Here is a 24958-nt window from a genome sequence, read left to right on the forward strand (position 1 = left end):
GAAAGGTGGTGATCGGTCTCTTCTCCCAGGTAATAGGTTACAGGACAAGAGGAAACAGTCTCAAGTTGCAGAAGATGGGGGATTGGATTGGATATTAGGAAACAAATCTTCGCTGAAAGAGTTATCAAACTGTCAAGCGAATCTTGAACAGCTGGAACAGCTGTCCAGGGAAGTGGTTGAGTCACCATCCCTGGAGGTATTTAAAAGATGAGTAGGTGTGGCACTTAGGGACATGGTTTAGTGGTGGACTTGGCAATACTGGGTTAATAGTAGGACTTCATGATCTCAGAGGTCTTTTCCAAAATAAATAATTCTATGATTATATGATTCTGTGAATTATCATATTTTTCCTTGATTCTGTCTAAAATTCTAGTTAAATTTTGGACACAATCCCAAAACTATAGTAATTCTGGTATGAGTTTGAGTACTCTTTCAATTTCCGTTCTTTTTTTTTACCATTGTTTATCTTCTTTATTTTACTACTTGAGTTATGCTAAGCATCTTAAAAATAATAATAAAGCAACAGTTGCTGTGGAAAGACAGGCTTTTTATCCTAATGTGACGAAGTTACTTAGTTCTATTTTATTTTTACTACACCAACACTTTGTTCTGCTGAATTGGGTTTATTTTTCTGATGCATGCAGGGAAGAGGAGTGAAAGAGAAATTGGAAGTTTAAGGTTATATGTGATCTAATATATGCAAAGTACTTACTTTAATTTTCCTGTGGTGATAAGCCATTCAGTACTTGCAATTTATATAATGCCTCTTTATTAAGCTGGGACTTCACTGAGCTTGTGTTTGTTTGAGATGCTCTTTATTCCTCTTCTTAACTCCTGTTGTTCAGTGTGTCCAGACCCCATTGTGCAGACTGCCTCACCTTTGGCCTTAAAAAATAAGAAGGGCATTTTGCCATGTGGTGGCACCTCCAAGTTTGTCATCTGTGGCATGGGAAGCACACCATGACCACGTACAGTAGAGAGTCTGACCTCATCAGCTCCCATGTTATGTTTTGAGATGAGAAATACGCAGAAATGTGTATTTCTACTCACATTACCTGTGGGTAGACTGACTGCACTGCTGTCAGTGCTGAGAAAGCTTCATTGCCAGTCATTGAGGAAATAAGAAAAACATTTGGAAAACTGTCATGCAACTTTTCTTTACAAGAGAGTAATCAAACCCTGGAACAGGCTTCCTAGAGAGGTGCTTGATGCCCATGTTTGTCAGTGTTTAAGAACCATTTGGATAATGCCCTTAATACCATACTTTAACTTTTGTTTAGGCAGTTGGACTAAATGATTGTTGCAGATGTCTTCCAACTATTCTGTTCCTATTCTATTCTATTCTATTCTAAAGTTGTGGTATGGGTATAGACATCAAGTAGTTTGCCAGAAACATCTGCAAATTTTGGAGGGAGAGAGAAAATAGTTCATTAAAGTGTCATTTATGATTTGTTTCAGCAATACTTTAAAGGGTCTAACTTGAAAACAGGATACTTTAGCTGGGGAGGTTGCCTAACTTATGCTTTCTTATATTAATTGTTTTAGACATCATCTAAATTGATTGACTAATTGAGCTAAGACAGTTTCCTATTACTTTATCCAGTTTGCCTTTTTAGCCTCTAAGATGCTATACTACTGTCACTGATGCCAAATCCTCTTAGCTCCCTCTGAAAACCCTGAACCTCTAAGATCAAATGAAGGTAGAATAGGTGCTACAGGAAAGCTACACTGGATTTCCTGGGATATGCTCTGCAGCACTGTTTCAACTGTCAAATTGAAGCTTATCACCAAAGTGCTGCCTTAGCCTTGAGACTTCATAGGTCTCCTTCCCCTGTGATGGTAGACAGGTCTTTGTGCCCTGATGTTTGCTCTATACCAGATGCTGCTCCAGTGCAACATTGCTGTATGAATAGCAATCTAGGAACATGGAAACAACATATGTTGCTGAATATGGGTATAAAATATGTTTACACAATTCCTAATTAAAGGTATCTATTTAAAAAAAAAATAAAAGAATTGAGGCAGTCCATACTGACAGGAGAAAAAATATAATATAACAAGATAACAGATATTCAGATCAAAATGATGGCATAGTTTTCGTGAGTAAAGGAAAGGCTCTAGTAAAAAGCTGCAGTCTCTGTTGCTTCACAAGAAGCGGAAGCCCAAGAACAACTATTGCCATGGCAACAAAAGGAGCAAGAGGATTTACATTTCTATATGTTTCAGTGCAGTCTTAACCAAGAGTGAATCTGGATAGAAAGAGCAGATGCACTATATTCATTCTTATTCTTTATGAATTGTGTATCTTACTCACTGCCTCAAACCCTGTCATTTACAGTGAAATGTCACTGACCATACATGGTTAAAAATGTTTCTGGACCTTCTAGAAGCATAATTCTTAGATTATTTATCTAACTTACTGCTATATGAAATCACAAGGTCAATCACTGAATATATTGCTAATTTCAATTGACAATATTTATTCAATGCCATGTGCCATCCATCAGGTCCACAGCTTATAATATACCTAAATCCTCCTTGTAATCTATTGGGAACACGAAGCCTAATGTCTCTATTTAGTATAAAAATATTGCTTCATCTCTAATTTCCCCCTTTAAGTGTCAATAAATACCTTACTTTACCCGTATGATCATTAATACAATTTCTCTAGTAAATTTTATGTCATAAAAAATACTGATATGTTAATACTCATGTGTTAGTGTTGATATGTTAGTATAATAAGCTTCTCCTATATAAAGTAAGATCATCTTGTAGCCATCAGGACATTTTGACAATCAAGTGATGCTGCCCTGATTTATGTTCTTTTTTTAAAAATTGCTCAGGTTTCAGTCACAGTGTTGTCTTTTAACATTTCAGATCACAGTTTTTCGCATGGGATCGGAAGGACATCAGGATATTGATTTAGCTATCCTGACAGCACTACTAAAAGGTAACAGTTTCACCCCACATTGAGTCTGTATCAATCCAGTCTGTGTCTGTCCTGTGCTGAAACCTTCATTAATGATGATACCTGTTCTATCAAGATGGCAAATCTATACCATGAAACTGAAGTATACCTGTCGCTCTAACGGCTTTATACAAACCCAGCTCTGTCTTTAGTGTTTAAATAGCTGATGTTATTCCTTTATGAATTTTTGTTCTCCACCCACAATCGCAAATGTGTCACAAGAAACATCAGTGGTGACCCCCCACCAGTTACTTGAAAAGGTGAGTATTCACAAGAAGACAGCCTAAGAACTTCTCAGACTTAGATTACCTTGATGGCTAAAACATCCATTTAGATAAAACCAGCTCTATTGTCAAAGTAGAAAGTTATTTGTAGTTATCCTAGGAAAGTCTAGAAATGGTGTGGGATTCCTTCCAGCGTCACTGGTAGAGTTAAGAATTCAGCTATTGAGGTAGTAGGGGTTTTTATCTTAAACTTGACAGGTTGTTAAATCTTTCTAAGCCATTACATTTTGCACTTACACTCTTAGAAGAGTTCTCACAATAAATCTGCTGTTGCTACAGTTCCTTATAGACCCTGGTCTTGCAGACCCACCATTTAGCTTAGCTTCCTTCAAAATCTTATATAATCAGGTAATTTAGTATCTGCTTGCAAATACAGAAACAGGTGAGATTTTAAAGGCTCTAGAGAACATGTAATTTTCCCAGTCAAGGGCACTCACCTAAACAATGACTGGTATGTTCTAGCCTTCCATTTGAATGGTATTCCCCCAAAAGAGATTTTCACAAACTGCATACATTAATCACCATGGTCATCTCGTTGCTGTCTTGATTAGTTTGTGCTATGTAGTACTGACCATACTGATTTTAAAAACAGAGAATAAGGCATACCAAACAAAATTAAGGACCAATCTTAGAAACATGAGGGAATGGAATTACAAAGGTAATTAGGAAAACTTAAACTTCATGAGACTCATCGACAGTTAGTTGTCAGTATACTCTTGATCACCCCCTCACCTGAATAAGAGTGTACAGGTGGGTCAGACCTGAATCTGAGTCGCAACAGAAAATGTAATAGATTTACTGATTATTCAAAAGGTAATCGCCATTATTCTTGTTTGTTCCAGGGCTCAGTTTTCCTCTCAGTTTCTTCCTGTTCAGGTTCACAAAAGCTATATGAAGAGAGAAGGCCTGAGTAACTTTCACCTAACCATACAAAATAGGATTTTGCCTTCTGTGCAATTTTAATCCCATTTAAAAAATTTTACTTCAAACATTTAAAACAAAGGTCTGAACAGGAAAAGGGAAGAAGCCCTGGTGACTTCAAAAATATGATTGAAAGCTGATAGCTATCAATCAAGGAAAAGAACTGTCCTTACTTTGCTACAGTAGCTACAGAAATTTTTTAGGCTTCTCTAGTATTGTTTACTCCACTTCTTTTGATCATTCCAATCAAGATATCAGTTGTTTGTCCTACAGCCAACATGACTATTTTGCTACTGCTACCCAGAGGTAAGGAATTTTAGCCATCTGCATTCACACAGAAAAAATATAAATCAAAGTGAAGAAAGATAAATTAATTCGAAGCAAGAACAAGAATTGCATCCATCACCAAATTCCTCTTTTTTTATCCTTAGGAAATAATTTAATTGCAGCTTTCATTTTTATCTTAAATAAAACTGAATCCTTCATTTCCTTTCACTGGAAGGTTATTCTCTTTACATTTGTTCTTAAGACAATGTCTGAAAGTACTGCTCTTGTTCTACTAGTAAGACACAAAATGTCTTAAAGTTGTGATTCCACTTTTTCTAGGTTTATTTTCAAGATCTAAATCCCAGCATAGGTTCCTGGAGTCTTCCAAAAACTGACTCTTGGAAGCTGAAGAAAATAAATTGTAGACCTGTAAGGGATTGTTTTCTATTTGGAATGTTCTTTTGCAGTATTTACATGAGCAACTGTTCTATAGTTGCTGTTTCAGTATATGACTAGTCCTCTCTGATCTGGAATACCCATTTTGCAAGTGCCTAATTGGTGCTATTGTCCCCCTAGTAAAATAAAATTACCTTTCTTCTTCATATTAATAGTGCAAGACATAATAGGGAACTTCTCTTAACTCAGGAGGTACCTGGATCTGTGTAAGTAATTTTGACATCTCCTTTCATTAGATTGGATTTATCAGGCATCTCTGATTAGCCTGAGGCTTCTGATCACAAGGCATAAAAGTCCAGATAACCTTATTTAATCAATATGTGTAAAGATGAGATCTCTTGTCTCAGGCAGGTCAACTGTCCTTATTCACACAATTATTCACATCTCTGTACAAAGGTTCTGTCCCACTTTGAAAGAAATACTGACCTTCTGTAAATACTCCATTAGGCTGACGGGTAGTTGGGTTTTTGATCAAATCAGGAAGTCTAAGGTAGCAATGCTGAACTACTTGTCTACTGATTTGTAATAAGTAATTTATTTGTAATAAGTAAAATATTTTTTCATGTCACTGAAATTTTCATACCATTGGATTCCATGCCATTGGAAACTTACTTACCACATTTACATGTCTCTATAATTAAAAAAAATAATATTTGTAATAAGTAAAATAAATAAGTAAGCTGATTTGGGTATTGGGTCTGAGTTATCTTAAAATTCTTAAATTTAGATTTAAGAATTAATCTCTTTCTACTCTCCATCAGTGTGTGAAAAAAGGGGAAAGAGCCAAGTATGAAACCACTGAGTGATTATTTGTAACTTCTTCTCAGTCTCACTGATGAGGAATTTGCACTTCTTGATAGTGCAAGAGGAGCATACCAGCTAATTACCCATCGGACCCTGGTGTGAGTGATTTGGTCAGGGAGGAGGGGGGCAAGGACTGAGAAACACAAAGTATCATTCATACGTGCTGTGTAAAATTTGTGATTAACTAGTCTCTTTTAAACCCACACCAGACACACTACTACTTCAGGAACTGTCTTGGACAGGATATTCGGCAAGCCCCAAACCCTGCATCACATGTTGTTTCTTTGTTTGTTTTCATGAGTAACTTGTTTAATCTTGTCAGCAAATCTATCCTTATTGGGAATGATCTCCAATAAACTACAGAACGGCATCCAAAGTGGTTATCAATTTACATTGCAGGGATGTCACAACAGCATATGGTTTGTGAATTCCTCTATTCTATTTTTTTTATTTTTTTTTTAATTTTGAGAGAAATGCAAACGTGGGAAGTAAGTTTCCAACGGCATGAATTTGTAGCAAGCAGATATAGTTTAACTGTTTGTGCTCTCTTAACTTGAACAGTTGGAACTCAAAGCGTAATGGATTTTGTCCTTTTGCAGCTGCTAGCTAAGCAGAAGGCATTAAGACAGGGAAGTTAAAGACAGCATATGGAGATGTTCTAAAAAAATACTTGTTTTGAAGTGGCATGAAAGATCCCAGTTCACGAAGCTGTTGCAACGTCTGGAGCAGACTAGCACCAGCTATGTTTCAGATGGTGCTCCAGAAACCTTCCCAGTGCAACTGTTAGCACTGGGTAAGAGGTGCTGTGTGGTATATGCATAGTAACATTGTTGCAGTGTAACCCTCTGAGATAGCCTATGTCAGGCTAATGCAAATCTGATGTCTCTGCATACTTTTCCAGCCTGTGAATAAGTCAAGATTCATGCCCCTTGAATAGGCATCGTGTAGTATCAGATGGTCCAGGAAGAAAGTGCAATAGTCTGCCAACCATGAAATCACAGACACAAACAGGTTTCAGAGCTAGGTCAGATATCTGGTTACTGCTCTTACAGCTGTTTGTGCTATCAGCTTTGTTATTGTCAATTGATTTGCTAAATGCGAGGGAGATTTTTGTAGAAAATGCAGTGGAGACCCAGCCTTTTCAGCAAACAGCTGCTGAAATAGAAGACAGCTAGGACCTGCTGAGACACAGAGCAGAAAGTTCGTTAGGATTGCTATTTTCCCTAATCTAATTCTTTTCTTTAGATGTTGGTTCAAAGAGGACACTGACATGCTTAGATGCATTGTGGAAATGAGTGTCCAACAACCGCTTCTGTCTGGGTAGATCAGTTTTGTGTCATTTCAGCTTTCTGGTTTCCTGAGCACTAAGGTCATAGGCTATTCCCAGAGAATCATTTAGAGATTTACATTGGTCACAGTAAGCTTTAGCCACTGTATAAAAGCCTGTAGTAGTAAGTATATAAAACCTTTTCAGTAACCTGGTATCCTGCAAGGGCACAAGACTCATTGTCTGAAGTGTACCTTGGATAACCTAGGATAGAGAGGCAAGTTTATGGTCCCAGGCTTTGTCATCAAGGAGTATTGCATTTTGGGCCCAAAATATTGTGACTAGACCATGTGACTTTTTATCAGAAGAATCCATGCAAGATAACCAAGCACTCCTGGATAGCGGCCTAAGAACATAAAGTTACCATCTCCATGAACTAACAGCTGTCCCAGGAGTCCATCTATATCCCACAATATTCTATACCAAAAACTGCTGAATCAGTGCATTGCATCCCAAATGTAACTATTCTTCTAGGAGCAGATTAAATGAGGAAGAGTCACACTGTAGACATTAGTCATGGTCTTAAAACATTCTTTTGAGAAACATATCTTACAATCAGCCAGATACCAGGATAGTGAGTAAATATTACAGAGACATTAGTCATTTTGCCTAAAACACTATTGGATGCAGTAAGTATGCTACAAGAATTAAAATAATACAATGCAATAGATTATTAACTCCACCTTATTTTTTTATTTCCCAAATATCCTTTGGCTTTGATTTGGGTACATTACAGTGATGCTCATGAGTGAGATGCATTCTTGGAGAGATCACTTTTTGGATTCTTCTTACTGACTCAAATTCGTGTACTGTGGCACTGAATGCAATCAAGGAAATGACTGAAAGGAAACAGTGTCTTAAGAAAGCCCATCTCACTTTTTTTCTGGGGAGTTTTTCTTATATCAATGGAATTATTCATATTTCTTAATACTAGGCAGAATTCCACCTAAAATAACCTGAATACTTTCTTCTTCATGTGAGACAAAGGTCATCAGTTCCATCTTAGAATAAAATCGATTAAAAGGCCTCCACAGCCCATATGCTGTTCTGCACAAAATTTTATAGCATTTATTTTCCTTCTCCTCTTAAGTAACATCAGTGTAATCCACATTCACCTGAAAACCCCACAGGGAAGACAGGAAAGAGGAGAAGGATGCAAGGGCTTTCCAGCAAGAAACTTTACTCTAGAATCACACATCCCACCACATGCATCAGAGACCCAGCATGCAGACCTGTCTACACCCTAGCTGATAAACTGATTTGGACCTGAAGTACAAAATCGCCCTGAGAAACCATGCATTTCTATCAGCTGTCAAATGTCTGCAGTGCTCTGCAAGACAATGTAATCAACTGTAATGGCAACAAGCACTGAGAAGAGCCTCAACTCTGGGACTGCACTTGCACCCACAGGAAAACCTGTCACCTTTAAGCACCATTGAGGGAAATGGGAAGGGCAGAGGCTGCACTATGGCTTGCTTTCCCCTCTGCTCAGTATTTGGAGCAATGAGCCTGCTCAAAGAAAACAATTCTGATGAACTGCTGAGCAGGCACTATCTCATACCCCATGCCAGTTGCTCCTTCATATGATCAGAGGCACCAGAAGGCCCTGTGTTCATTCAGCAGCTGGATCTTTCCTAAAGCTCAGAAAGGCCCAGGAATGCAAGGATCACTTGACACAAACAGGAGAAGACTCCCTGCTACGGCTCAGAAATTGTTCACCTGAAGCCTCTGTGATTTCGCTTGACCTCTGGCTGAACTGAGGGCAGTGTAAGTAGCCCAATTCTCTCCCCAAGACCATCTGATCGTCTCTTGATCCAGAATTCTGGTTTCTAACCAGGTGGCACCCCTGCCTACCCAGACTGTAGGCTGCAGTTAGTTTAGGAAAATGAGGAAGTGGAGCTCCCTCATCGCATGTGCAGAATTAGCATGTGCAAAATGTGTCAGGCTGTGGGATCACCATCACTGCCCCATGTGCCTCCTCAGTGGCTCACCAAAGATCTTGCCTGAGCACCTGCTGAAGCTCTCACTTCTTCTACAGGCGTATGGATGGAAAGGAGGAGATCCAATGAGGAGATCTATTTTTTTGCGTCAGAACAGGGAAGAACATTATTTGCTCTCTGCACTTAGTTTCTACTATCTATACTATCATACTCACTGTGGGTACTTTTTTTTTGTTTTAATAAATAAATCTGTAGAGACATTTTTGCCCTTCCCAAAGGTAAATATTTTCTGTTCTTGAATGTTGTGTGTTGCTTGTGTAAGAAACTCCAAAAGTTTCAGATGTCATTGGCATCACCCATGAGGTCTCTTGTGAGAGCTTTTGTCTGTGTTGTAGTATATAGCAATGAGAAGTTGTGTCTTATGCAAAGGGGCCTTCCTGTTACTTCTTACTCACAGAAGTCACAAAAATATTTTCACTTTTTTTTTCTTCTTAATTTATTTCAGTTGTTCTGTTCCTGCACTGCCTACCTTTTTATCAGAGCTCATTTCTGTATGAATGTGATCTGGATGATCTACAGTCAGCCGTCTCCCAAACATTTGCTGTAGATATTGACAAGTACTTGGCAACATCTTCAAAGTCGAAAGTTATGAAATTAAACTATAGGCTAAGCTTCATGAAGGTTTTCATTAAGGTCTTCACAGAGAATTTCAACAGCTAGATTAATGTTTTCCATGCCCCCAATTTCAGAGTCCACTTTCAACTGGAACAGTGAGGGGTTTTCAATAGTACTGAAATGGAGACAGAAATGCTTTGAAGTAATGAAAAGCTTTTATTTATCCTCACTCTATGATAGCAGTATAAGAATTAATAAGACAAAAAAACAGTGGAGGTATGAGGTCTTTAAAAAATAAGCCTTTATACAATCACCTAACCACTGCAAGCATATATGTAGTTAAAAGTCAGAGGGCCCTTTATTTGTTTGGTTGATCAGTTCATTCAGGCCAGTTCTCCCTATAATACTGAAGCACAGATGCTGTTTCATTTTTACAAATCAGCTGAAATATTAAAAAAGCACAGCAGGGCAGGAATGTCCCACAGTGTCCATTAAAACTACAGGGAAAAACATATGCTCCCTCCCAAAAACAAACAGCTCCAAACCCATCTTATCATCTGCAGAGTTTCTTATTTAATTTGGATATATTATACCCTGACACCAGCTTTATAGAATGCTTTCTTACATGATTATTACATATGTGAATAGAATTTTTTTCCCACTAAGACCCCTCAGTACTAAAAGATAGAGGAGAAATTCCTATGCTTCTTATGAAGTTGGAATGCACAAGATGTGCAAAAAAACACACAACTACTGAAATTGGTGGTGTCTGTATGAGATAAATCTGCCTGTAATTGCTAGAGGCATATGTGTGTGTGTGTCTGTGTGCATACGTGTGTGTGTGCATACGTGTGTGTGTGTGTGTGTGTGTGTGTGTGTGTGTGTGTGTGTGTGTGTGTGTATTCCTGAAGCTCAGTCAGTATCCCTCCTGACTTGTTCTCTTGCTTCCTATCTGGTAGGAGAGAAACCATTTCACTCCACCACAAATTACATCTTCCAATGTCGCCTGTATATGCTGTATTTTGAAGTGGGATATGAGGGAATAATTAATGTTTACAAGACAACCTGAGAACCATAGATTCAGATTTGAGAACCAGTATTTTATTACAGGGACAATGGAATGTTTGGTTTTGTTTTAATATGAGATCAGTTGCAGAAATGCCAGGGACATTGTGAGACTTTTGACGAAAGAGAAATTACCACGGCATAATGAGTCTAATGTCTTGTTTCTTTTTTCTCCTTCTCTCCTGCCTGCACCCCTATCTGTATACAAAGGGGCTAACGCATCTGCTCCCGACCAGCTGAGCCTAGCACTAGCCTGGAACAGAGTAGACATCGCTCGCAGTCAGATCTTTATTTACGGGCAACAGTGGCCGGTACAGTATATACATATATACAGCATCTTCTACTGGAAACGCTTTAAACCCTGCGCTACAGTAAACCCATTCTGTTGGCAGTGGTGATTTTAATACAATTTAAAATACAGCCGAACACGCGGTTCCCATTCACAGCTGCTGAAGGCAGGCACAGTGACAGAGACGTTAATGTGTTTTTTCTTGTCCAAGGAAATGGTGACATCTAGCGACACCTTAACAGTGGGAAACCATATCTTTGAAAAAAACGCAAAGTACCAGATTTATACCGCCAAGCAATGATTCTACAAGTGAGAAAAACTGATGTCTGTGTACAGCCATGTTTCAGTGCTAGGCTATAAATTAAAGGAAAAGCAAAACATTGCTTTTCCACCAATATGCTTCTATATGCAAATACTGAATTCTAGTATGATTTGATGCCAAAAATAGACTGCATAAATGTTGGAGGTCAGATCGATCACAGGAGCTGATCAGCAGTGCCACCACAGATGGGCTGTGCCCCAGACCTCATGTGGTGTTAATTCTGTGCCCACTGCTGCTCTGCATCAATCTGCCTACCTCACATCTGTGCTCCAGTGGCAGGGTCCCTGGCCAACATCATTCCCGGGGAAGACAGGGGAAGAGTTTCTCTGCAGGAGTCATAGGGCTGTAAATAAATACTCCTCTGCATGGGGCACAGTAGTAGTCAACTCCCAAACTGTGCTGCAGTTTTTACAGTGGTAGAAGTCATCCAAAAAAACCCAGAAGGAGTCTATTTCTACCTTTATCTCCTTTATCAGAATATTCACTACTGTAGCACTTATTTCATCATAGTCATTAAAATTTCATATGTTATCGTTACATGAGCATTTACAACTCCCCATGGAAAAATTATAACAGTAAGAAAAGCTTCTGTTTAAATATCATTGCTTTAAATGTAGCTTCTGAAAGTTGCTGCCCCTTAAAGCTAGTTTCAAAAATCCTTGATTTTCAGTTATGGAGTGAATAGAACTATTTATCTTGTCTTCCATATTGGACATAAGTATGCATCAAAACATAGGAGGGATTTTAATGGTACTAAACTGCCCCTACTGTTATTTCTTCATCATCACATTACAGCAAAAATTTGCATAAATGCAGCAAGCTGCAATCATTTTGCAAGCTAAAAGCTGGAAGTGTGAGATAATTTCTCATCATTCTGACACCTTCTGACCTACAAGAAATAAAAAGAAGAGGTTTTTTGTAAGAAGACCTCTTGCATTTGGCCCTTCAAAGAAATGCAAATTATGAAGCTATTTCCATTTCCTGAGTGTCCAAGTTTACCTGAGTTTTCACACCACAAACAGAGGAAAACATTAGTAAAGACAGAATTAAAGGGTGTGTATGTACACATAACAAATATATCCAATATAAACAAAATGTTTGACAGGAAAACAAGAAATAAAGATAATAACGAGACAGTGCATAGGGTGGAGGTGTGGTCACCAGTTTTCTGAGCTCCAGTTCCTTGATCCTAATCTGGTTTTCCTAAATTATTTTCATCTTAGCACTCTGACATTCGTTTTTGAAGTGCAGCCCTGAGCCAGGGAAACCCTTATAGACTAAAACTGTGGTTATCCCATTTTAAGTGTAACAAAGCAACCCTCAGAATTTTGTCAGTGTTCCTTGCTTGTGCCAGGGTGACTGAACCAGCTGGATATAGGCCTGCCGTGCTGAGGAACTGCTTCAGTTAATCACTTGCTTTGCAGGTGGGCTCCCTTGAGCAAGCAATGCTGGATGCACTGGTGTTGGACAGAGTGGATTTTGTGAAATTACTTATAGAAAATGGAGTAAGCATGCATCGTTTTCTCACCATCTCCCGGCTAGAGGAACTGTACAATACGGTAGGGCCAAACTAAGGCAAATTTTCTCTCTCTATGTTCATCGTTCTAGCTCCCACTTGTTTTATAATGACATGATGATGCACAAGGCAAAAATTTTCCATAAGTTCCCATTATCACTTAGCTTTGTCTCTCAAATAATGTAACATGCCCACTTAATCTGCTGTACAGATTTTGTAGGGCATAGATTAAACCCTACACAGTACCAGTTGATTTCCTGCCATTGTAATTCCAGTAGGACAGATCTGAGATTTAGGCAGGTGTCACTGGCTGCAGGATTGTAACTGGCAAGTTAGGACTTATTCAATCATGAGTGTGACTCCTGACGGTATGGTTTCAGAAAAATCTGTTCGGATATGATCTGAAAAATGGTACCTACTGAAGAGACAATAATGTTTGCAGATGATTTAGATTCACTCAGAGTGGGAAAATCTGAAGCAGCATAAGGAAAGTCTCATCATGCTTAGACATGGGGTTACATAAAATTAAGTGTTGACAGATGCAGAGCAATGCATATATGGAAACATCAATTCTGCACATAAGCAGTGGTCTCATCCAGCGTCAGCTACAAGAAGATGTCTCACAAAAGTCTCTTAAAATATCATCAACAGTCAAAACCAAAGCAGAAAATAAAGTAAGATATAAGATATAATAATAAGATATAATTTTGCAATGTCAGCTGGAGTCGAAAGAAGACTGGACAATTTCACAGACTGTCCATGCACTTAGTGGCTTTCAGATGAGACAGCCTAAATGCAATGTCAGGCTCAGGATCTCTGTGAGCCACTGACAGTGGGAGTAGAAGTCCTGAGTGTGGGAAGGCTGACACTAGAGCAGCTGTTTTCCTTCCATTCTTTCCCAGAGGTTGTGCATGTTGTGCTGTGCTCCTGCTTTGTCTAAACCAGGAGCTTAATCTGATATATAGGGCCTTAATTTTCATCCAGTATGGCAATATTGGGGGTTTCTTATGGAAGGGTTTTGTACAAAAGAGAATTCAGATGAAATTGAATCTTGTGATTGATTTTTTTTTTAATTGATAACACTGTACAACTGAAGTGTTCTCAGCCCCCTGATTTCTAAACTACTAAGGTGAGAAAGATTTACATTTATATTTATATTTTTTGGGTCTTTGGACAATGTAAAATTATTTTTTTTTTCCTTCATTTGTTCTTTGCAGAGACATGGACCATCCAACACTCTACATCATCTAGTCAGGGACGTCAAAAAGGTAAGAGTCCAATGGACGGTAGGTTGAAAATAATGTTATTATTGCTTTTCTGTAGCTAGATCCTATCTCTGCTTTGCATGAGCTTTCAGTCAGAGCCTTCTCCTTTCCCTGCCAGTAGAGAATGTCCTGTTTGTATGCTCCAAATATGAACTTTTTGCATACAAGGCACAATTAGCAAGTTGTCTTGCTTTCTCTGTGGTTTTAGATGCCTGAGTAATAGTGCTTCTGTAAGCATAATTGTAGGCTCTTACATATGTGTGGATTTATGCTGTTATTTCTATTTGTCCATACCTGCAACTGTTGTCAAAGCTAGTTTTTGTGTTGTTGGTTTACTTCCAAGTCTGTAAAATAGTCCTTATCCCTGTGCCGGATTCTACTTTGTTGAAACAGTTCCTCATTCTCTATTGTGTGGTACATTGTAGCCATCTTCCTCAGCAGAAATATAAAAAAGGAGTAGTGCAACTTTCCCCTGCTCCTTATAATGTTAATTTCAATCATCTTGAATTACGAAGATCCATTAGAAGGGCAGGACAGAAACACTGAAAGGGATAGTGGCAGGAAGGAGATATGCCAATGTGTTCAGGATTAAAAGTGTTACAGCATCAGCAAGGGATGAAAATCCATTATCCTTTAAATATATGGATCAAGCAAGGAGATTGAGTCTGCAACTGACCTCATCAGCTTGAATATTCTCCCAAAGCATGGGCAGATTACAGCCTTGCACATTATGTAAGTAGGACTTCAAGGGTAGCATACTTGAGAAGGGATATTTCTGTACATGGGACTAGATAGAAGACTGAAAAAGGAAAGGATATTTTTTCTAAGAGCACAGGTTTTAGTGGTTTCTTCTGTCAGTGACAGCTGAACAGAACGGAAGTCAAGTAGGGGAGGAGAGTGGCAGTGTGTCCTATAGCACCTTTCCATTAAGTAATTCTACAGAATAATCAGTAGCTATGTTTAGGGAGGTTATGGTGGTTTTCTTTGGTCAGTGTGTTATGTGGCATCTTCATTGTCCAATGATATATAGTATATTAAGTGACCTCTGAAAAGCATGAAACGCCTACAAAGAAACTGAAAGTATTCTTATGCACAAATCCTCTTGGATGGAGCAGAGTAAAACTGGAATGCATTTAGGCTAAATGCTGCTCTTGAAGCCCAAGTTGCCAGAATATTTTTTTTTACTAACTATGCAGTTATTCATATGCCTATAAGAGTTTGAAAGAAGCCTCTTATACTTTAAAATATATACTTTTCCAAACTCCTTCTCTCCTCTAGAATCACCTTTCCAAGTCCTTCTTCAAAGGCATAGTGATTTGTGTGTTGAGTAGCTAAACAATATCAATCTCTTTTTCCTGAGTCCCTAAAAAAATATGTATTTTCAAGGGGGAAAAAAAAATCATCAAAAAAAAATCAAAGTAGGCAAAGACAATTGGTACTCACAGCCATATATTGACAAACATTAAATAAACTTTCACTATATTCAAAGACATTATTTTTTCCACAGTGACTACTAAGTGTTAGGTCATGGTCTTCTTTCCTTAAATACATCTTTCTTTCCTCTGTCCATAGCTAAAATCCTCAGTAATTCCCACTACGTGAAGTCAGCGTGTGCTCTCATAAACATAGTCGAGAGCTTTAAAAACAGACAGCCTGGTGCAGCTCTTCAGCACCTTTATCAGAAAACTGCTCCACTGGGGCTGTATTTTTCATTTTGTCAGTGATGAGGAACAACCGTCGTTCAGAGGGAGAAGTGACAGCTTACCACAGCCCTGCCAATGAGCAGATCCCTTACCAGGCAACCAAGCCATAAATCAGTCAGCAGATCAGACAACAGTTTAAATGAAAACACCTCCTTGGAAATAACTTCTTAATGGATACATCACTATTTGACAGTTAAATGGCCCACCATGCATGAGAGACAGACCACACTGCTGATGCTAGTTTTTTGAGTTTGTGTATATTTTGATGACAGACACCTAACCTCTCACCTAACCTCTTCGATTTAATTACAGCATCACAAAATGTAAATACAAAAATAAGTAATATGTCACCTTGAGACAACACTTAAAGTATATGAAATACACTGTGCTTTTATGCATATGTCTCAGTTTTAAAACCTGCACTATTTGATGCAGGTATGTATGCCTATGCAATGTATTATTTTCATTTGCATTTTTGTGGATTGTCACAATAGAAAATGTGTTTAAAATCATAGAAGCAGTATTTAATTTACTGCAATTGTACTATATAACTGTATAAATAAGTAGGAAGGGTTTGTTTGGGGTTTGTTTTGTTTTGTTTTGTTTTGTTTTGTTTTGTTTTGTTTTGTTTTGTTTTGTTTTGTTTTGTTTGAAAGACTACTTTACCTGCTAAATCAAATAATTAGAACAACATAAGTCACATTACCACATCCTGTTTGTGGCAACTTACAGACACACATGTGCGCTCATACACGCACACACACATATGTGTGTGCACAAACATAATACAACAATTTATTTTCCCCTTGTGTTTCCAAATATTGCTGTGAGGACTGTTAGCTTGGGCAGCATATTGTAAAAGCCTGGATTCAGTCTTAAAGAATTTACAGTAATCAAAACGTGTAAATTCTGCGTGTATTAACAAGACAAAATACATCATAATGACTCTAATTTAGAGACAACTGTGCTCATATCACCTTTCACAATTCCATAAATACATATAGGGACAAATTTGCCTGCATCTTTCTCATCATGGCCTTTTTGATGTCCCCTGTCAAGTGTCCAGAATTTCACATACAGCATTGGCTCCCTTCCATAGACCATACATGCCAATGCACCCATGCTAAGCAGAAAGAATCAGGCAGTGGCTGTAGTGGACACCCTATCTGTAAGTGGAGGTTGCTCTCTACGGTTTTGGTTCTTTTTTTTTAATCCTTCCCTGCCTCAGCTAGCTGATGAAGATCAGTGGAAATTATCAGATGGATTTTCTTTCTTTTGTCCAAAAATTTTATATAATCAATATACCTCAATTCCACTTTGGGGTTATTTATATTTCCAAAAGTTTTTTGTTTTGAACTCCCACCATATGTCTACATTTCCAGAGAACAAACTAGCAATATACAGAATTTTGAAAGTATTATTTTTCCTCAGCGTGGAAAATCAGAGGCTTGGTACTTGCTGACACAGAAATGCACCTGAAGTGAAAAGAATACTGTAACTGACTAGCTACAGTTAAAAGCTGAAGTTTCTTCAGGAAAAGAATAATGAATTAACACTGAAGAGCTTGTTCCAACATTAAAAAATTAGTTGATTATTAGCCAGGACACCTATCATACCCAATGATCAAACTTTCTCCTCTGTCATTCCTGACGACCTCGGCTATACTAGAATTAGCTCACCCAAATTTTGCTGTTCTTGGAGTGGTTGCAACCCTGTGCTTCAATCACAAACGTCCTCAGCACTGCCAGGGTGGTTTGAGCTGTCTGCTAATAGAGCAAATGCTTTGGCACTTGCATAACCCCTCTTCACAGGGATGATCCAGTTGTCTTTACTAGGGCTTCTCACCTCGGAAAAGTAACTATGTTAGCAAGGAGACATACATGTGTCTATGTTTACAACATATGTATTTCTGCTGTGAATTTGGGAGTTTCCTTTAGTGAAGTGTTTTAGTATTATCTGGGAGGTTTAGATGCATTTTTTATCAAAGTTACTCTACTGGAACTTTTTAATCTAAATTCTTCTATGAAAATTTAGGAAACAGAACTACATCAAGAAACTTGTGCTTTGTAACACATGTAGCACCCTGATGCCTGTTGTGCTTTCTTAATTGCTCAAATATTTTTTGCCACTTAATAATATGAAAGCTTTCAGTTTTACTGGAGACATTAAGACAGAAGGAGTTTGTTGAGCCACAACCCTGTCTTGGAGCTACAACTCCCATTTCTGCCATTACCTTCATTCTTGTTTTGTTAAAACTGTCATTTTACACATTCTGGAGAGAAAAGAACACTTTGGAGAAAAAACAAACAAACTTACCAGGATTTATTTTTTTTTAAACTGAATTTTTACATTTATTTTTCATTTAAATTTTAGATGTTATTTTTCATTAAATGGTTCATTATAAAAATTTCTTTGTCCAAATTAGCTAAGCTAATATGCATTCCTGCAAAGCATAGTAATTCCCCCACCCATCAAATTAGACAAGATTAGGAAAATTGCAAAAGGATATGCTAAGAGGCATTACTTAAAAATGGTTAACAGCTCAATTTTTGGCACTAGATTTGCTTGATTTTCTGAACCTTGGAATCCCAGCTGATTGCTAGGCATAGTACACCACAGCACCACCTCCCTCTCTCCTTCCTCAGCCTTTTCAGCATGCCAGTTGTACTGTGGCAGCAGGGCAGGAAATAAGAATCACACTTCCTGGCTGAAGTAGAAGAGGAAGGAGGATCTTTGCATCCATTTTCTCTCTTCTGCAGAACCAGTTGCCATCTGCTCTCCATTAGTGTTTCTCTGCTCTGAATCTAATAAGCACATCTGCAGAGAAGCCAAGCAGATATCTCCAGACACGCAGATATTTCCAGCAAGACATGACAGCCATAAAATTGCTCCATGTGAATTACTAACCTTCTAATGAACACATAAAAGGAGCTACAGGCTCACTGTAATCTGTGCTGTATATCATTATAGAAAATTAGATTACTTTATTACAGTGCACTGAAAAATTTTGAAGCTAACTATTACAGTTTTCTGGTCCTTCTGCAGTGTTGACTATATGAGATAATTTTTTTTATTAGAGTAATATTCTCCTTTTCCAAGGCTACCACTCACAATAAAAGGAAGAATAATTTGCCTCTCTTTCCACCTTTGTTTTTTAGTCCCATCTTTTGCATGAGGACATAGAGAACAGAGAGGGTTTTGTAAATCTGCAAGGTTCTTAGTGAGATCTCTAGATCCAGGTGAGCTGTTTACAATTTGCTGAATCATGCCTTCTTTTCTGGTAGACAGCTGCTCACTGAAATGTCCAATTAACTCTGAATCAGTGAGTTCGAGAAAACGGCAAACTTTCATTTGTGTCCATTTCCTTTCTGTTAGTTCCATGGGAAGGAAGAGAAGAGCAGGTGTGCCCATGCTGGGGATTTGTTCCTCCATTGCCAGAGACCCCCAAGAGACTTCACCAGCACATCATGAGTGCAGTTCAGCCTGAAATTGTTTTAGCCTACCAGATGTCCCATTGGGCTTACTGCAGCTGGAGAATAGCAATGCCTCATTAACTCAAAGGCAAAGTCAGAAAAAGACAATCTGTTGCTGAAATCTTTGTTTGTAGTTTTGCAAGCCATAAGTACTGGAGAATTCATAAACTTAATGGTGCCATTTTCAGGCTTAAGAGTGAAGAGAAGGAAGATATCTGCAAGGGAGTTCACATAGTGAGGGCAGTAAGATGTGGACGTACTCATTCTTTTTCCTTTCAAAATAAAAGGTACACGCCGGAGACATCATATATGCATTTTAGCAAAGGAAAATAAAGAAAAATAAATGGAAGGGCAATTATGTAGGCATCTTCTCCAGGATCCTGCTAATGACCCTTGCCACAAACACAGTTCATCTCTTGGGAGACAATCTCCATGGCTCTGCTGGAAGTTAGGTAGTAAGACTGTATGTTTTGAGGGGCTTTCAATAAAATATATCAGGAGCTCAAGTAGGAACAATCTAGGAAAATTGCTAGGACTGTAGTTTTCTTCATAAATAAACCGCAAAATAATTAGCCACAGTTTTATTGCAACTTTCATACATACAGGTGCTTTCCTCATTCTTGGTCAGGAATTTAAGCTAGGAATTTAAGCTCTTTGAACATCACTCCCAGAATGAATGCTGATAGACTCTGATTGCATCTAGCAACTAGATAATAATAATAATAGCTCATGCACTGTTTAAGTCTCCTAGAGATGGTAACACCACTCTTGCCTCCTGCCCTTCCTTTCCTGGAACACAGGAAGGAAACACTACAGAATGAGAAGATCACACGCAGGAGCTGGTTCCGTGTGACCAAAAGATGTCCCTTTACCATGACTTTTCTGTTCTGATGAGGCAGTCCAATGAGATGCCAGAAGAGATATGAGATGCCAGGATGATTGTGGGTGACAGATGATGCAGAAGTAGAGTCCAGCAACTGTGCCTGACCTTTCAAGTGTGTCAATCCTCATGCTTTTTGTTCTGCAGTCATGTTCCTTGTTTCCCCAGCTGAAGAGTATGAATACTGTGTATTGTTATCTTCTGTTACTTACAACAAGTTCTTCACCCTCTTATTTAACTTATGTCTTCTTTCCAAGCGAGAATATCCAGGTTTCGGTTGGATCTATTTTCAGGTGAATTAATTAACCAGCATAACATTCCTGCTTTTAACTATTTAATTTTACTTTTTTTATTCTAACATCATTATAAAGTACATTTAAAAATTCCAGTAACAAGCATTTCTTCTTCTCCCACCATCCTTTTTTTTTATTGCAGGGAAACTTACCTCCTGATTATCGGATAAGTCTGATTGATATTGGTTTGGTGATAGAGTACCTGATGGGAGGAGCATATCGCTGTAATTACACACGAAAGCGTTTCAGAACATTGTATCACAATTTATTTGGTCCCAAGAGGGTAAGAAACAAGCCATTTGCCATCTGCATGACTGTACCCACAGCAGGGATTACCACAGCTTCTTATATGGTTCCAGATAGAGTGGATCCACATGCACACACTATGCAGTCTACAGATTCATTTCCATTATGTAGATAGCAGTTATCTCACCATAATGCATCACAAGCCAGGCACTGATACAAACTATGGTTTTTATTATTTTAATGAAAAAATTATTGGGCTCTGCTGCCCTGGTGAGACCAGTATATAAAACTCTCTCCTCTGACTCTAAAACCTGTAATTATGACTATTAACAGCTTTTAAAAGACAAGTCTTTTGACCTGCACAAATAATAGTATGGGACATCTGAGCTAGACTTGAAAAACTTGTGCATTGTTAGATGCATCTCCTATCTCATGGCTCATCTTCTAATGTAGCATGAAGGTCTCAGGGCAAAGGAACCCCTAACTCAAAACTGGTTTTATTGGTTGGATAGTCAGTGGGTTCATGGTCAAGCCACTGTTCAGTACTTTTGTGGGTTTTGTGTTCAATAGATTACAACACTGTGAATCAAAAGTAAGGTTACTGCCTCTCCAGAGCACAAAAGCTGTTTATTGCCACTGATGCAATCCAGCATGAACAAAAATCTGCTCAACTTCTCCCAGTAAGATTTGTAGTTCCTTTGTGTATTTTTACCTCACATTTTAATTTTCTTTCTCAGTTCAGATTTTAGCAATACACACCATTGGATGTAGAAGTGTCTATAAATAGCAACAGCTCTGTGAAATCCATCTAAAGTGGGTTTATTTGTTTCCCTACACTTATATTTTTCACATTTGAATGAAAAGACAGTAACTGTAGCTGCTCGAAGAGACTTCTTTCCCATAATCACTCCATCAAGAAAAGCATTTGGCTAGTGATTCCACAAATACTGAACCAACACACAGAGCAGCTCCACAACAGTCAGTAAGAGTATGCCAGGGCAATAGCCAAAACACTGATATACTCCACAGAAATCCCTTCGTGCCTTATCAGTAATTCCTCTCTCTTTCCCACTAGAGCAGCCCCTAGCCATATGCAATTTCTACCTGAATCCAAATGTATGTCTTGTGTTGTGTTTTTGGTGAAATAGGGTCGAACTTAAGCTTGATATAACTATATATATACAATTATTTGATTGTTGTATTTATGTATATTATATTACATTGCATTGTATTACATATATATTATATTCTGTATTCTACATCACATTATACATATATGTACATATATGTGCACAAATAGCTGTAATTTTTTATTACTATTCTGGGAGAAATAACATTTTTCCAACTTTTTTTGTACAGCCAAAAGCCCTGAAACTCTTGGGAATGGAGGTAGGCAACCTGTGTTAAATCTTAATATCTTTTCCTTCTTTGACAAATATATGCTATATCCAGAAAATGTTTAAATTCACTGTAATGAAGGCATGAATTGTATTTTTCACCCAGATAACTAGTTTACACAGGGACCAGATTAAGAAACATTTCTTAATAAAAGTCAAGCAGATAGACAAGGGAAAAGAGGGCTCTGCGCCCTCTAGGGATCTTTTTTTTTTTCACGAGGATTAAACAAAATATTTCAGTCTGTCAGGCCAAGCAGAATTTCAGTGAGATATCTATATACTGTCAAAACATGTTCAGAGAAATTAAATACTTGCAGAGAATGATGCAGAAATCTTTGTATAGGCCAAAGTTCTCTTGGTTTTATTGGCACTATTTGGCTACCCCAATGCTTCAAGGAGATAGTAGTGTTTTCAGAATAGGCCCACTCATCTGATAAAAGCAACATGCTAAAATGAGAAAGAAACTAAAGGTGATAGAAACAATAAAAATATGGAGAAAGAAGGAATGAATGTGCAGAATAGGCGTGCAGAAGGGAGATTGCTGTCTTTGTAAGAGGATAAAGGGGGAAAACAGAATAAGCATGGAGGGAATCTTCAGCAGACCAGAACATTCTCTGGATATATGCTTTCTGGAGGTGGAACGAGGCAGATGGATTACAGCAGATGTTACACTTGGAGTGAACTCTTAACTTTTATTTTAATGGTGGCTTTTCCAAAATGATTCTTAATATTGTGTGATTGTGTTCTGTGTTATTAGGGACAAGGAACAATTCAGAGTGACAATTCAAGGCTCTTATCCCTGTGTTTAGATAATGGGTTACTGACTTTTTAATTACAGTGAATACAACAATACTTTTTTTATCATTTTCCTATGTTAAATATTTTGTCCAAAAAAAATGAAGAGAATGGTCTGCAGAAAATGCATTTGACATCTCAGGTACTGACTTCAATTAATTGTGTGAATTGATTCAGTTCCTTCACTCGTGAAAAAAAATTCTCTAAAATTTTCACAGGACGATGTCCCTCTGCGTCGAGGGAGGAAAACAACAAAGAAAAAAGAAGAAGAAGTTGATATTGATATGGATGACCCTGAGATCAATCACTTTCCCTTCCCATTCCACGAGCTGATGGTGTGGGCTGTGCTGATGAAACGTCAAAAGATGGCCCTCTTCTTTTGGCAACATGGGGAAGAGGCTATGGCTAAAGCACTGGTGGCCTGTAAACTCTGCAAAGCCATGGCCCACGAAGCATCAGAAAATGACATGGTGGATGACATATCCCAAGAGCTGAACCATAATTCCAGGTGAATTTCCTTTCATGTACACTTTTCTGAGGGAAAAAAAGAAGAGAGAAGAGAGGCTGGAGAACCTGCCTAAAATGTTCTTATCTATACCTGGCTGTCTTTTCTAACTTGTAGCGAAAATGCAGTCCCTTTAGAGAAAATCTAAATGGCCTTTAAACAATCTGTCTACCAGAGTAGCAAAGTTTCTAGCAGTGTAACTTCTGAAAGAGAAGGTATCAAGAAGGCAGTGAAATACCTGCATTGTTTCTGTGTTCTCCCTGTGGGCTCAAGAGTCAGGCTGCAATATTTCTCTGTACATACCAAGCAGAAAAGTTATTGAAATCCTTAGGAACATACTAGTCAGGCAAAAGTGTTAATTAACCAAGAGCTCACGCTTAGATGAGCAAGGCAAGATACTAGATTCCATAAGAATCTTTCCTGAGGTTCAAAGTCAGAGGCGCAGAATTTAAAAAGGGATAATGGATGCTCCTTTTCCAAGAGACTTGACCATGAAGCCATGGGCAAACAGCACAGAAGCAATCCTTTAGGCTGCAGATAACCAGAGGATTTCAGCTAGAAAATGTCAGGGAGGTGGGCAGGAAGGTGGGAGCAGACAGCTGGTAGGTGTGGGTGTTCACAGCTAAGTCAGGGCACTTATTTATATGCCTAACATTAGACACTCATATTTGAAATTGTGGGTTTCCATATGTACAGTTGACATCACAATTTGCATGATGGAAGGTGATGTCCCCCTTACAGAGGCTGTCAGTTGCAGAGAGGTGTTTTCTGCATAGGCCTATGTGGGCTAACGGGAGTGAACGGATGTCCCCCTGTTGCAGGGACTTTGGCCAGTTGGCTGTGGAGCTGTTGGACCAGTCGTACAAGCAGGATGAACAACTGGCAATGAAACTGCTGACCTATGAGCTGAAGAACTGGAGCAACGCCACATGCCTGCAGCTTGCAGTGGCAGCCAAACACAGGGACTTCATTGCTCACACTTGCAGCCAAATGCTGCTCACAGACATGTGGATGGGTCGCCTCCGGATGCGCAAAAATTCTGGCCTAAAGGTGAGTCCTGTTTTAAAATAAAATAAACATTCAGAGAAGTTCTGATAAATGGTGACAGAGCTCACAAGAAGTCAGTAATAACTGTCTCAATTAGCCATATTTCGGGTTCTTATTTGCAGGGTATATTCTTCCTGTGTTCAGTTTTTCAGCAGGGAGCTTGTCTCGAACCTAAGTTCAAAACACATTGCTTAGTTTTTTTCATTCTCTTTCTCAGAGTCCCATCTGGCACTGGTTATCTGAATAAGAATTGAGCCAGGAGATCATTGTGTCATCCTACCTGTATACTTGAGGAGTTAGCCAAGTGTTCTAGAGATAAAGGAAAGGATGTGTAAGTGAATTAACCGCTAGTGAAAGGTGCTGATCTAACAACCTTCCCCAGAATAGACAAAAGCAAGCAACACAAATTTTCTTGCAATCCCTTGCCAGTCTTCCTGATGACTGACCTGAAGGGTCTACCTGAAGGCTCTAGAGGACAATTCAATTTTCAAAGCTATTTAAGCTTTATTTCCACAGTTGACAAAACTGCTAACAGAGCAAGGTGAATTCTGGGAGATTAATTTGTGTCCGTGGGTTGGCA

General features: G+C 38.5%; 1 protein-coding gene across 4 annotated transcripts in view; it reads left to right on the forward strand.

Annotated features, from left to right (window-relative positions):
* The window catches only part of TRPM3 (transient receptor potential cation channel subfamily M member 3), a 417155-nt gene that overhangs the window by 342585 nt on the left and 49612 nt on the right, over positions 1-24958 (forward strand). For 3 of the 4 annotated variants that reach the window (XM_017807295.1, XM_017807296.1, XM_017807293.1), the window contains exons 9-16: positions 2878-2950; positions 10858-10958; positions 12683-12817; positions 13992-14042; positions 20531-20671; positions 21994-22023; positions 23045-23334; positions 24153-24381. In XM_017807295.1, coding sequence (XP_017662784.1) covers positions 2878-2950; positions 10858-10958; positions 12683-12817; positions 13992-14042; positions 20531-20671; positions 21994-22023; positions 23045-23334; positions 24153-24381 — 1050 coding nt within the window. The remainder of the gene's footprint in view (positions 1-2877; positions 2951-10857; positions 10959-12682; positions 12818-13991; positions 14043-20530; positions 20672-21993; positions 22024-23044; positions 23335-24152; positions 24382-24958) is intronic. The other variant, XM_017807294.1, reaches the window with a different exon arrangement.

Source organism: Lepidothrix coronata, unplaced genomic scaffold (genome assembly GCF_001604755.1).
Source record: "Lepidothrix coronata isolate B3197 unplaced genomic scaffold, Lepidothrix_coronata-1.0 Scaffold18, whole genome shotgun sequence".
Lineage (NCBI taxonomy): Eukaryota > Metazoa > Chordata > Aves > Passeriformes > Pipridae > Lepidothrix > Lepidothrix coronata.